The sequence below is a fragment of the Gymnoscopelus microlampas genome, assembly GCF_963454915.1.
Source record: "Gymnoscopelus microlampas genome assembly, chromosome: 2".
Lineage (NCBI taxonomy): Eukaryota > Metazoa > Chordata > Actinopteri > Myctophiformes > Myctophidae > Gymnoscopelus > Gymnoscopelus microlampas.
The window spans coordinates 10,868,947-10,881,853 of NC_139939.1; the positions used below are offsets into that span (position 1 = coordinate 10,868,947).

General features: G+C 43.2%; 1 protein-coding gene across 1 annotated transcript; it reads left to right on the forward strand.

Annotated features, from left to right (window-relative positions):
• Nucleotides 1-8,297: 8,297 nt before the first annotated feature.
• LOC311053911 (kelch domain-containing protein 3-like) lies at nucleotides 8,298-11,041 on the forward strand (the record flags this gene model as incomplete). The annotated part of the gene is made up of 2 exons (XM_084069705.1): nucleotides 8,298-9,236; nucleotides 11,000-11,041. 2 exons carry the CDS (start codon nucleotides 8,298-8,300, stop codon nucleotides 11,039-11,041), a joined length of 981 nt encoding a protein of 326 aa, XP_083925831.1.
• Between the last annotated feature and the right edge of the window lie 1,866 nt (nucleotides 11,042-12,907).

The window sequence follows — 12,907 nt, forward strand, 5'->3', positions numbered from 1 at the left end:
GAGAAAAGGTCTGTCGGATTAACGCATGCCTCCCGTATGAATCATCATGTGAGTTTTCACATGACTCATCTGACCAAAGCTTTTACCACAAACTGTACAGGTATAAGGTTTTTCCCCTGTATGAATCCTCATGTGTGTCTTCAAATCACACGTTTGACCAAAGCCTTTATCTGTACAAGTAAAGTCTGTTTCCCCATGAGTACTCATGTGTGACTTCAGATGGCCCTTACAATTAAAGCTTTTGCTCCTGGTCAAACATCTCTTTCGGGTCGTGCTTCAAGGGAATCCCGGGGCCCTCAAAATGCACCACCGCCTCGCCCCTCGCCGGAAGGAGGATGCCTCCCTGTGCTCCAGGTATGCGCTCGCCCTCCTCCGAAACATGTTGGTGATGTGGTGGAGGAGGCCGCAGGTGGCCACCGTGCCCGATATGGGGTGTCTCGTGAACGGCACCTGAAACAGAATCAGAATGTATCAGTTGCATTGGTTTAAAGAAGCACAAATAGTGGGTGAAATTTGTTCTTGTGCACAGTTACCATCGTATCGTTATTCACCCCAGTACCCAAGATAAGATATAAAGGTGCGTGAGCATCGCATACCTGGTGGGTGTGCGGGCTGTCACAGTACAGCTGCAGGAACAGCAGAGTTTGATCCATGCCCGGGGCCTCTGCCACAATGCTGGTCAGCTCTCACTTGGCGTCGAGTCCAACCTGGCCCAGACTGCTCTGGTAGTTAGCCGCCTCGTGCATGGATTAGACCGTGTAGACGAATCCCCCCGGCCCACGGCGGTCACGCCCTATCCGTGGGACCACATCAGGTGGGTTCTCTGGTCCTTGCTGCGGATGCTCACAGCTGCATGGACCGAGAGGGACTCTGCTTTGATCTGCGGGACAAAGTGTTCCAGGACAAAGGTGTCGCTAAATTTCGGGCCAAACTGCATGAGGGTCCTCAAGATGCTCGCCCCATCTGGCAGACCGACTGCATCGATGGCACTGTCCAGCAACCTGAGCACTCTTTGTCTGTCCTTTTGCACCATGGAGATCCATGTAGGACAGCTGAGAGAGAGACAGTAGGACAGCTGAGAGAGAGACAGTAGGACAGGCAGACAGACCTTGTTGAGCTGCAGTCTCCCATCAGCCATCAGTTTCTTCATAGCCTCCTCTGCTGCCAGCTGGCGAGCTGCTTTCTTTCTGGGAGCCGACGCCCGTTTGTATTACTGTGCTTATGTTACATCAGCATGTTAGAACAGCATTGAATAGGCATGTAATGATTTATCCTAAATCCATTCAAATCGTTTCAAACTGGTGACAATTTAAATAGATTTAATAAAAAATGTATCGCGATGCAAACAGCAGAGGGCGCAATCGAAAAAAAAAAGCCATGGTCGGTCTGAAGCAGCCATGTCTGAAAAGGATCGCAAAACCAAAAGGACACTGTCACATAACATGGCAAAACATTACCAGGCAGAGCATAACATGGCCATGCTCATTTCCAATGCAGTCATAACAATGTAACCATAATTATATCTAATACATAAATAAAGAGTCATCTTACCTGGACCCGCTGTTGATTAAGCCAACACTGTAATCAACCAATACGAGGGGTCTGCTACCTTTGTCTGAAAAGGATCGCAAACAAAGGGCATTGTCACATAACATGGCATAACATTACGAGTAGGGTTTAACATTTTCCGGGAAATATCACATTTTAATTCCCGGGAATTTTCAGACCTTTTCCCGGGCTTCCCGGGATTTCCCGTTAAAGGGCAAAAAAAAAAAAAAAAAACTCTAAAATGCAGTTTTTATGTAGATACTTCGTTTTTTTTACAGAATAGATATTGCATTACTTAAAACGTTTTATTTGAACGAAATATGAACATATCAATTGAAACAAACATATATATTATTGCGAACACCTCCGCCCAAGTGGAGCATACTATGAAACTCTGCTCTCATTGTGTGTCTGTGTGCAGTATGTGTGCACTGCACTGCCTGTGTGCAACCAACAGAGCGGCGCCAGAGTGCAGTCAAAACACACACACACACACACACACACACACACACACACACCAACAGAGCGGCGCCAGAGTGCAGTCAAAACACACACACACACACACACACACACACACACACACACACACACACACACACACACACACACACACACACACACACACACACACACACACACACACAGTCCGTAAATACACAATATTTTCCAGCTGCGTTCGCTTCCAGCGTTCGCGCGTCTTACTTGTATATATATATATATGTTTGTTTGAACAGGCCAGAATTGCACAACAACGGCTGATAAGTCTACTGAGAATTACCAAGACATTCCGGGTGGAAAACGGAACGCTCGTCCAAAACTCATTACCCCATTATTTTCGCGGACCGAGGCCGCCGCTTTAGACCTGGGGCAGGGTGTTTTGGGACGGCGGTACTTCTATTACATTTCTGAATGGAAAGAAGCGCACGTCTCTCTCTGCGCAGTGAGAAGAATAATGACACACTTCTGAACATTGAATGAACTTTATTCATACAGGTGCAGTGGAGGGTCTTTACTTGTACACAGTGTGGAAAACTGTTTAATCACAAGAATAATTTGAAACGTATTAATGCTCATACAGGTGAAAAACCCTTTACTTGTATAGTTTGTGGGAAAATATTTTCACTAAATAGTAATCTGAAGACGAACATGAGCAAATTACATCCACAAGGATTGATACAGGGGAATGGAAAAACTTAGGTTGTAGGCCTATGTGGCAAATATAAATGCAACTCTTAATTTCAACAGATGGATTCACACAGAGAGAAATCTCTTGAACACGAATGCTTTTTCTTAAACGAAAAACATTTTAAAATAATAAATACCTCCTACTGTAGCCTATATAACAAAAATAAATTAGGCAATTAAACAGGCTCACTTGATTACTTTATTTCTCTTCCCTGCGGGATTTGAGGAATTGGGCTTTGAGGAAGCAAAGTGCATTGATTGATTTGTCTCTCAGTCTGTTTCTCAGTTTGGTAATGAAAATCCCACACACTGAAAAGGCTCGCTCAGCTTCCACGGATGTTGGCTGAATGGTCCCAAGAGCCAAGTAGAGGCGTTGGAGTTTTTCGGGGCGGACTTTGGTTGCTTCGAAGAGCGCAAATTCCTTCGAAAGGATTTTCTGCAGGTCATTCCCAGTCTTTTCCTCCAAGTCTGGGCCTTTCATGCACGCATCGATTTCTTGCTGCAGGTGGGCTTGTAGGCTCACGGTAGTCTGACTCTGCTCTTCTGATTCCGTTCCCTCATCATCAGGTTGTTGGGGTTCTGCTGTGTCACCTGTTACAAACAGGCGCTCGCAGAGACTGAGTGCTGTCTTCACCAGAGTATTTTTGGAGGGCATAGCGAACAGCACATCTCCTGTAGTCACAATGACTGGGTTTTGCAGGTACCTAAACAAATAATGTGTAGGTTAAATATAGCCTATGGGCTTTCATTTAAAGGAATAATAGGCTATACTAATAATAATAATTAGCATAGTATTATGCCTACATTATGAAAGCCCATATATGGGCTTTCAAAATGTAAAGTAAAAATAGGCTATAGTAATAATAATAATAATAATAATAACCTGTACAAAGACACAATGTTGTTCTGTCTCCTGTCCCCGAATCGGGTCCTGATGGCCTCCGTCATCTCCTGAGAGATGAAGCTGTCCTGCTTCTCCAGCTCGGAAAGGATAAACTTGAAAATGGCATGTGCCGTCAGAAGATTTGCTCCTCTATCGCACAGTTTTTTAACTCCCATCTTCAAGGGTTTCACGCAACTTGCTAATTCCTTAAGGCTGTCTAACTCATAATCTTTGACAATCAGCGCTGGCTGGACGTCAATCAGTGCTTTGGTAACGGGGCGATGCAGCATAATGTAACGGTCCACCATCTCACTCATACTGTCCCACCTTGTGCGACAGTCTAGATGGAGCTTCAATTCTTTTCCCAAATCATCTTTGACGTAAGCCTGTAGTATCTCGTTGGAACGAGGAGACCTTCGGAAATGTCTGGCAATCTTTCGAACCTGGGTGGGATAGTTGTACTATTAATAGGTGAAAATAGCAAAAAATGCATACATTAATATGGGTCTAATATAGGCTGACGTGAGTGATAAAATAATAAAACATGCGTGGTGTCACTGGTGTGTAACAACGTTAGTTAAACATAATCACCTTGTCCACAGATATCTGTAAATTCACTCCGGCTAGCCGCTGCTCCTCCACGTTTTCTTCAGAGCCTGTATCTTCATCATCATCATCACTCGTATCATCATTTGCATACTGGACCTGGTCCGTTTTTTTTGTAGAGTATATCCATAACGGCCAGGTGGATGGCGTGGCAATAGCACAGCTGGTGTTCAGGTAGGACCAGTTTTCCATACTTCACCATCACAGAGGCTCCGTCGGTGGTGGCACACACGATGTGGTCATCCATGTGGGAGGCATGCGTTAATCCGACAGACCTTTTCTCCGACTATGTGGCATCCGCGTGCGGTTAGGGTTAGGGTGCGGGTTTGGTTCGGGTTTACTGTTTAATGTCGGAGCACTGCGTAAGGGAGTACATTGCAAGTTTATCATTCATAAGCTCAACCACTCTCTCTGACGTCATGCTTCCCTCAATCCGGAAAACCCCCAGGTTCCAATGGTCGTCCTCAGTGTGCAGATTAACGTTCATAAATCGCTTGTTTTGTAGGGAGGTATATTCATCCATTGTAAGTGAGAAACGAACACCCGTGTTGCTGCGTATCATCATTTTAAAGGCATCGACCAGATGGCTCTGTTGCTCCGCCGCAAAGGCTTGCACCTTCTGTGCTATCAAGTCTGGGTTTGTTGGCAACTTGTGGCCGTCATTCTCCAGGGCATGTCGGAGATATGCACTCTTTGCGATAGCATTGAATGAAAATCCATCCAGCGCGGCAAGCTCGGCCAGAATCTCATCGAGTGTTTTCTTTGCACCGAAGTAGGAGTCGAGTTTCATTTGTTTATTAGAAGGCCCAGCGTCGCTTGTCTCACGGCTCTCGCCAGCTCCGCTGCCCGACCTGTGGGTGGCCATGTGTCTAGCCAAACCACTGGTTGACCCTCCACTGCACTTTAATTTTTTTTTGCATTTATTGCATTTAGCCTCTCCGTCATTTATTTTAGTAAACTCCTTCCACACAGCTGAGCCTGAAGGAGCCGCCATGCTTGCACGGTTGGTGAGGATAATGTGGTGGAAGGCAGACTAATTGTCAATTGCCTCCGTGCTGTATCTGTCCACAGCCTTTCTACAATTATTACTAATTTCTACCAAGCAAAAAAAAAAAAACGGGAAGCCCGGGAACCGAAGTGAATTCCCGGGATGGTAAAAAACCCCGAATTCCCGGGATTCCCGCATCCCGGGATTCCCGGTGTTAAACACTAATTACGAGGCATAGCATAACACAGCAGCGCGCGTGCAAGCGTCCCGTGCTATTATAGCGCCACCAGGAGGCCAGAATAACGTACCTGACCTGGCGGAGACCTGTGCTCCGAGGAGCACTTTTTCTAGTTATTGACTGATTTGATCCCTCACATCATGAATTGAACCCTCACATGAATTGAATGAGTGACAACAGGAAGTGATGCCCAAATTAACCCCCCCCCCTGTGAATATGGAGATCTCTAAAGTCATTAGTATATGCCCACACCCACTGTACATTGGCATGCCCATATAAGGGCTTATTGTTTGTATAGGTGGTTCTGGACAATTAGTTTGAAGTCGGTTGGTCCCATATATGCACATGAGTCATGACTATATATAGGCATAGTGGTCGGATCTGTGGCTCTGGACAACTGAATCTCCATATATGCCTATACTGTATATGGGTTTGCTTATGGCTATGTCTGAGTCATAGTGACATGCCTAAGGGCATATCGGGTTTGTTTATGGTTATGTCTGTCATAGTGAGATGCCTTTCTTTTTTTTTGACAAATCTCTTTTATTGATTTTAAGCAGAAACAAAGACAGAAGAGGTCTGCAATTTTTTGGTTGAGTGACATGCCTTTCTATAGGCGTATCAGGTTTGTTTATGGTTATACTGTCATAGTGATATGCCTAAGGGCGTATCAGGTTTGTTTAGAGTCATGCCTGAGTCAGAGTGACATGGCCAAGGTCCTGCCTATATGTGGGCGTATCAGGTTTGTTTAGTGTTATGTCTGAGTCAGCATGACATGGCCATGGTCTCCCATTAGCTAATAATAATATACGATAATTGATTACTAATATATTATTGTTACTGTATATACTCAAATATTTGATTATGAATTAAATGTTATGTTTTTGTGCCATTTAATCCTAACCATGAAGCCTAACCTCTTAAAACCTCTCAAATGTGGGACATTTGACACACACACACACACACACACACACACACACACACACACACACACACACACACACACACACACACACACACACACACACACACACACACACACCTGTTCTGTGTAGTTTGATATGTGGGTTCAACACCGAGTCCAGGATCCTGCGTTGATCTTCAATCTGTTGTTTGAAACAGAAATCCTGGTTCTCATAATCAGCTACACTTCTTTCAAAAACTGCAATTAACTCCTCAGCAACCACAGCAAGTCGCTGGTTGATCAATGACTTAATAGTTTCAAGTAAAGTCATGTTTCACCCAGAAAATAACTGATAAAACTGAACTGATGATCTCGTGTTTGCTGACAGACGTGTGTCCCGCAGCTGCAGGTGATTAACAGCGTTGCCAGGTCGAGCGAGAGAAACAAGCCAACCAGGTCTAGGAAAACAAGCACAAAATAAGTGACTATATAGGTCAGTCAAACTTTATGGTCTAATGTTGTTTTGGAGCAGTGGTTCTCAAACATGTTTATGTCCAGGACGCCCAACATATATATATTTGGCCACGGACCCCCGTCTGAAATGGGGGTCTGCCTGTGGTACAGGGTTACATAACATCAAAATGACTCTTTTCTTTTTTTTTTGCAGTGGTGTTGTGAGCTTGTAGATCGGCTATTTTCAAATAGAGGGTATTTATAGGGTAGTGAAGTGTTTAACTTCACTGAGGATGATTGTGAGGAACATTATCCTGGTCCTCGGAAGAAAAATGGATGCTTTTTGGTTTAAAAGCGAAATTTTTGGAGTTGCAGTAGGTTAACAGTTACACAAAGATTCCGGTTGGGGTTGGTGTTAGGAGGGTTCGATAGGTGTTAGGATCAGCCATTTAGAGGCTAGATGTAGGGGTTAGGATTACTTTTTGCCTGATTTTGCCCGAGTTGTGTGCTGGAGTCCTGCACCGGAAAATAGCTGAGCTCACTGTGAGCTTGTAGACCTGCTATTTTTCGACTTTAGGTCACGTTTAAAAAATATCGTTCATAAAACTGCTGTTCAAAAAATGTTGATTTCCTCACAAGTATAGTGTGTGTGTGTGTGTGTGTGTGTGTGTGTGTGTGTGTGTGTGTGTGTGTGTGTGTGTGTGTGTGTGTGTGTGTGTGTGTGTTACTTTACTGGAGTATTTCCAAATTTCTGTTATTTTACTTCTACTCCACTACATCTCAGAGGCAAATATTGTACTTATAATCCACTACAATTATTTGAAAACTTTAGTTAATAGTTACTTTGCAGATATAAATTATTACATTGTAAAACATACATTAACAACTTTAGCCCTATTCTATACCAAGGCTATTTGAAAACAGCAGATCTACAAGCTCACGACGCGTTGTGAGCTTGTAGATCTTTTAGTTTTGGTACCATAAGTACATTTTGATACCAATACTTTTGTACTTTCACTAAAGTACATTTTGAATTCCGGACTTTTACTTGTAACGGAGTACTTCTACATTGCAGTATTGGTACTTTTACTTAAGTAAAACATTTGAGTACTTTTTCCACCACTGTGTAAGCGTATATTTGCAACGGCTCCTGAGGTAGCGACGGATCTACATTTGGCGACAAATTTCAAGAGAAATAACAAGTGTTCCAGACACCATATTAGGTCATCAGTTTCCGTGATTGGCCAATCCTACAGATTTGCGGATTGTGACGTCATGTGGCATCACAACGTACAATATAAGGTTCACAGCACCTAATGACACTCCATTCTTCATACTGATCTTGTTCGCTAGCGGGTTGCAACAACGACTTGGCAACACACTGATGTTTCTTCTTCCCTCAAACAGTCGGGAAGGAATCCAGAAAGATCTTTGACAGAGAAAAGACTCAAATAATCCACTTTGATCCACTTTTATTGCCGGCTGCGTGATAATGTTGTGTTGGTCGGAGCCTCTGGGTAGAGCAGCACTGGACAGAGCTGATGCTGCAGTCGTGGCGGTGGGGCACAAGGTCTACTCCTTCGGAGGGATGGAGGTCTACACTCAAGAAATGGAAGACAGAGATGAATGGCCGATCCGGGATCAGATGGATGTTCACGTCTTCAACACTGTGGCTCTGCGCTGGATCAAGTTGCCCGAGGTGACGACCGAAACAGGACAGCGGCCCCCTGAGGTTCCCCCGGCACGCAGGCATCACACTGCCTTGCTCATAGAAGATTCCATCTACGTCTGTGGGGGGGATACGCTAAAGGAGGAGCAGGAGACACGCAATGAGCTTTATGGATTCAACGTCGACGACCACAGATGGTTCAGGCCTGAGGTTTATGGGACTGTCCCACCAATGATGAGAAGCCTTTCAGCCTGTGTGTTGGGGAAGGTCATGTATGTCTATGGAGCCGGGGTTTTCTGGAGTGAGGCATGTGAAGTATATATGTCACACGCTGTCATGTACAAGCTGGACACCAGCACCATGGTGTGGTCCTTAATCAACACCGGAGGCACTGCAGAGCTCAGTTCAGAATGTCACTCTGCCAACATCATCGGGACAAAGATGTTTGTGTTTGGGGGAAAATCGTGCCTGGAGCCTTTTGATTTAATTGTAGAGAAATACTACAACACAATCAGAGTGTTTGACACAGAGACCAACTGCTGGCTTAGCGGCAGGCCATCTGCACAGCCTCATCCAGAAGTACGGGAGTCCCACGCAGCCTTTGCCTACAATGGAGAGCTGTACATTTTTGGTGGTGAAGTACATAATCCATACCGGCAATTCAATGATCTGTGGAAATTCAATCCAGAGACCTTCTGTTGGAAGAAGGTTGAGTTCAAGGGGAAACAGCCGTCTGGGAGAACTGGGATGGGCAGCTGCAGGGTGGGAGATCGTATCATCCTCTTTGGTGGAGTAGCATATGCATCACATACAACACATCCATGTGATGACCTGCTTGTCTTAGATCCGAGTCCTAGTCTCAAGACGTTATGTAAGCTAGCAGTTATTCAGTACGGTCTGGAGCAGTCTGAACTACCACATGACATCAGGTGGGAACTGGCAGCCATGACTGACAAACATCCCTGGACCAATCAGCAGCAACCTTGTGCACAGTGAGTCACTGGGGATTGGATGGAGCTGAAACCACGCCCACATTTGGAGGTGTATGCCATTGATACGCCCAGAGCAAGCCCCCAGAACCCAGAGGTTGCATTGAAGCGCATTGGACATGCTGGCCATTCATAGGTACTGCAGCTTAAAACGGCCTGGAGCCATTATCACAAACAAGCGAAGACGGTTTTGACCAATGTGCTCGACTCACTGGGTTGCGCACGGAGGTGATGCAAAACGCGTCACCTCTGTGACGCATAACGTGGCACAGAAGCCCCAAATAAGCCCCGCCCCTCACAATTCACAACTCGGAAGAAGGGAGATCTAGGACTATGCGCTGTGTCGGATAGTTACGGCACTCCCATAGACTTATTAATAATGTTAAATGTTTAATGAAACACCTGATACATCATAGACGTGATGTGTTTGGATAGATTTGTCTTAGATTTGTATTTTTGTTAGAGTAGCCTGTTACGACCCGGCCCAGTCAACACAAGGTTAAATGTCCAAAATACAGTGATTTATTAACTTAAGTTTGAAACATGGGAAAATTACCTCAGGATGGGCCGCTATGCATAAAACAAAAAAGAAGTCTGTCGGATCAGGTTGGCACAATAACAGCACGGTAGGCTCTCAGTAACTCACTCATACACTGTATACAGTCTTTGTGGCTGTCGGTCCGCGGTCCCTGGCACAGACGGAGGATAATTCACTCTACGACCATACGCCTTGGAAACCGGAAGACAACTGACTAAACAGGCGGGCTACACAGATACACATGGGAACTCGCTGTGTCTGTGAGCCAATAAGAACACATTACATCCAGTAAACACACATACAATAGGCTGTAGGCAATACTGTAGCTGGGAATAGGCTGGCATTTGCTCCCGCCTTACATTTCTAAGTAGCCTGTAGATCCCATATGCCAGGAGTCTTCTTCATAGTTTTTTCAGCCTATGTTGTGTAAACTTGTGTTGCAGATTCAAACTAGTTTTCATAGATTAGATATCATCATAGACTTGTTTGACAGTAGGCCTATACTATCATCAGTGGTGTGTACATTCATGTTTGTTTATTTACACATTATCTTTGAATTATTATGTTGGATTCATGTTGAAGTGTATTTTCAGATTTAACCAGTTACCGGTGGGGTAAAGTAACTAAGTACATTTACTCAAGTACTGTACTTAAGCAAATGTTTTAGGTTTCTTTTACTTTCTTCAGTATTTACAAATGTCAATACTTTTATTTCTACCTCACTACATCTCAGAGGAAAATATTGTACTTTTACTCCACTAATTATATGAGATTACTAGTTACTTTGTAGATTTTGATTATTATTACAAAACAAACTATGATGCAGTAATGGTCTTTTTCTTTTCTATTTCTTTTAGGTGTTAAAAAGGTCTTAAAAATCCTTAGATTGTCACTTCAGTGTCACCCTGGGACCCCCCAAAATCATGTCGGGACCGACCCACAGGTTGAGAACCACTGATCTTCATACCTCTTCTCTTTAAACCTGTGCTCTGATTCAGATTCAGAACAGCCAGTCTGCCAGTGGAAGCCAAAGAGTGTGACTGTGCTGTCATCTAGTGGAGAAACCGATGAGACACCATTCATGTTGGCTTGTCTGTAGTAATGTACATAAAGCCCAGCTACTATGATTGTAGCACAATGAATCAACACAATAATGCAAGGCAACCCATCACAATCAGCCTTTATTGTGCCAGAGAGCAATTCAGTTTCACAATCAGTTTACAATAAACACAACATAATTCAATACAGACAATACATATATCCCAGAGTATACACAAACAACGTATCAGCACAATTGTTCCCATCTCAAAGTTCTGCATCTCTGTCCAGAACAGATGGCATGATTGTAAAGTGAAGGTTTGAGGGGATCTTGATTTTATTCTATTTTGGTAAAAAAAATATACAAGTAAAATCACAAAATAACTTAAACACAGGATAACACATTATAGTGTAATGAAACATTTGTTTGTCATTTACTGTGAGTGCTAAGGGTGTGATGGCTTTATCATTCAAGTGTGGCACTGCAGGGTGGGGTAAGTCCAATAATCTTGGAGGCAATGCGTGTAATACTAGAAAGTTTGTTTTTGTTAGACACATGGTCAATATATTGAAAAAACATGGGGAACAGACAGTGCAACAGAATAAGTTGAATAATGATTGTGCAGAGTAACAGCAAGAGGTGAGTTACAGTCAGTTTACACATAGCATATCCATCCGTGCAGTATGTACATGAAGTTTAGACATAAGTTGCATGAGCATAGCAGCTGGTAAGTACTGTTCATGATATAGACATCAAGGTGCCAGAAGAGAACAGACTTAGCATACGGTTAACATGGGGTCTTTGCTGGGATTGTGTATGGACTGAAGCAATGTGTTGACCAAAAGGAGTCTATTGTCCACTCCAAAGTGACTCCAAAATATGTAATATTTTTAACCCGTTCTACTGTCTTTCCATGAATGGAGAGTGTGTTCAGTCCAGTCTGGGCTGTGCTAATGCAGTTCTTTTGTTTTGTTCACATGATTCAACTGTAAATGTTTTTATCATCTGTAACAGAATAATTGTCCTTAAGTAATCCAAGAATTGCAGTGTCATCATTTAAAGTATACATGTTGATGGGTGAAGGACTAATGCAGTCATTTGTATATAGACTCTATACATTTATGAATATTATATAGATTTCAGCAACTTGAACTGCAAAGCTCTAGATTTGATCAGGTTATGGACTCAAATGGAGTAAATTAGTCTCACAAATGATTGATTGATTGATTGATTGATTGATTGATTGATTGATTGATTGATTGATTGATTGATTGATTGATTGATTGGTTGATTGATTGATTGATTGCTTGATTTCTTGATTGATTTTAAATTGAAGTGGTATAATAAAATACATATACACATAGTACATGTATTGTGTATTGGCTATTTTCCCAATAAATGCAGGTAGATCAGTTATTTTCATATAGCTGATGTATATGGGGTTGAAGCGGTTAAACTGATTTTTATGCTATATAAACTAATCTAGCTGGGAGCCCCCTGGAACATCCTCAAGCACCCCTGGGTGTCCCCGGACCCCACTTGGAGAACCACGTGCACTAGATAACTCTTTCACACATCCAACGGTAAGTGTTGGAACATGGTACGTCGTGCCATCCATCGTTATGAAACTCCACACAGTCTTCTTCTCTGTAGTTATCAGGCTCACCGTGGGCCCAGTACCTGTAGCATCATTTGATTCATCACATACATTTTCATTGATGGTCTAAACATTTAGGTTGTTAACCATGACCTCAAATGATAGATACAAATGAACTGGATAGTGAACAGCAGTGGTGGAAAAAAGTATTCACATTTTTTTACTTGAGTAAAACTATCAATACTGCAATGTAGAAATACAAGTAAAAGT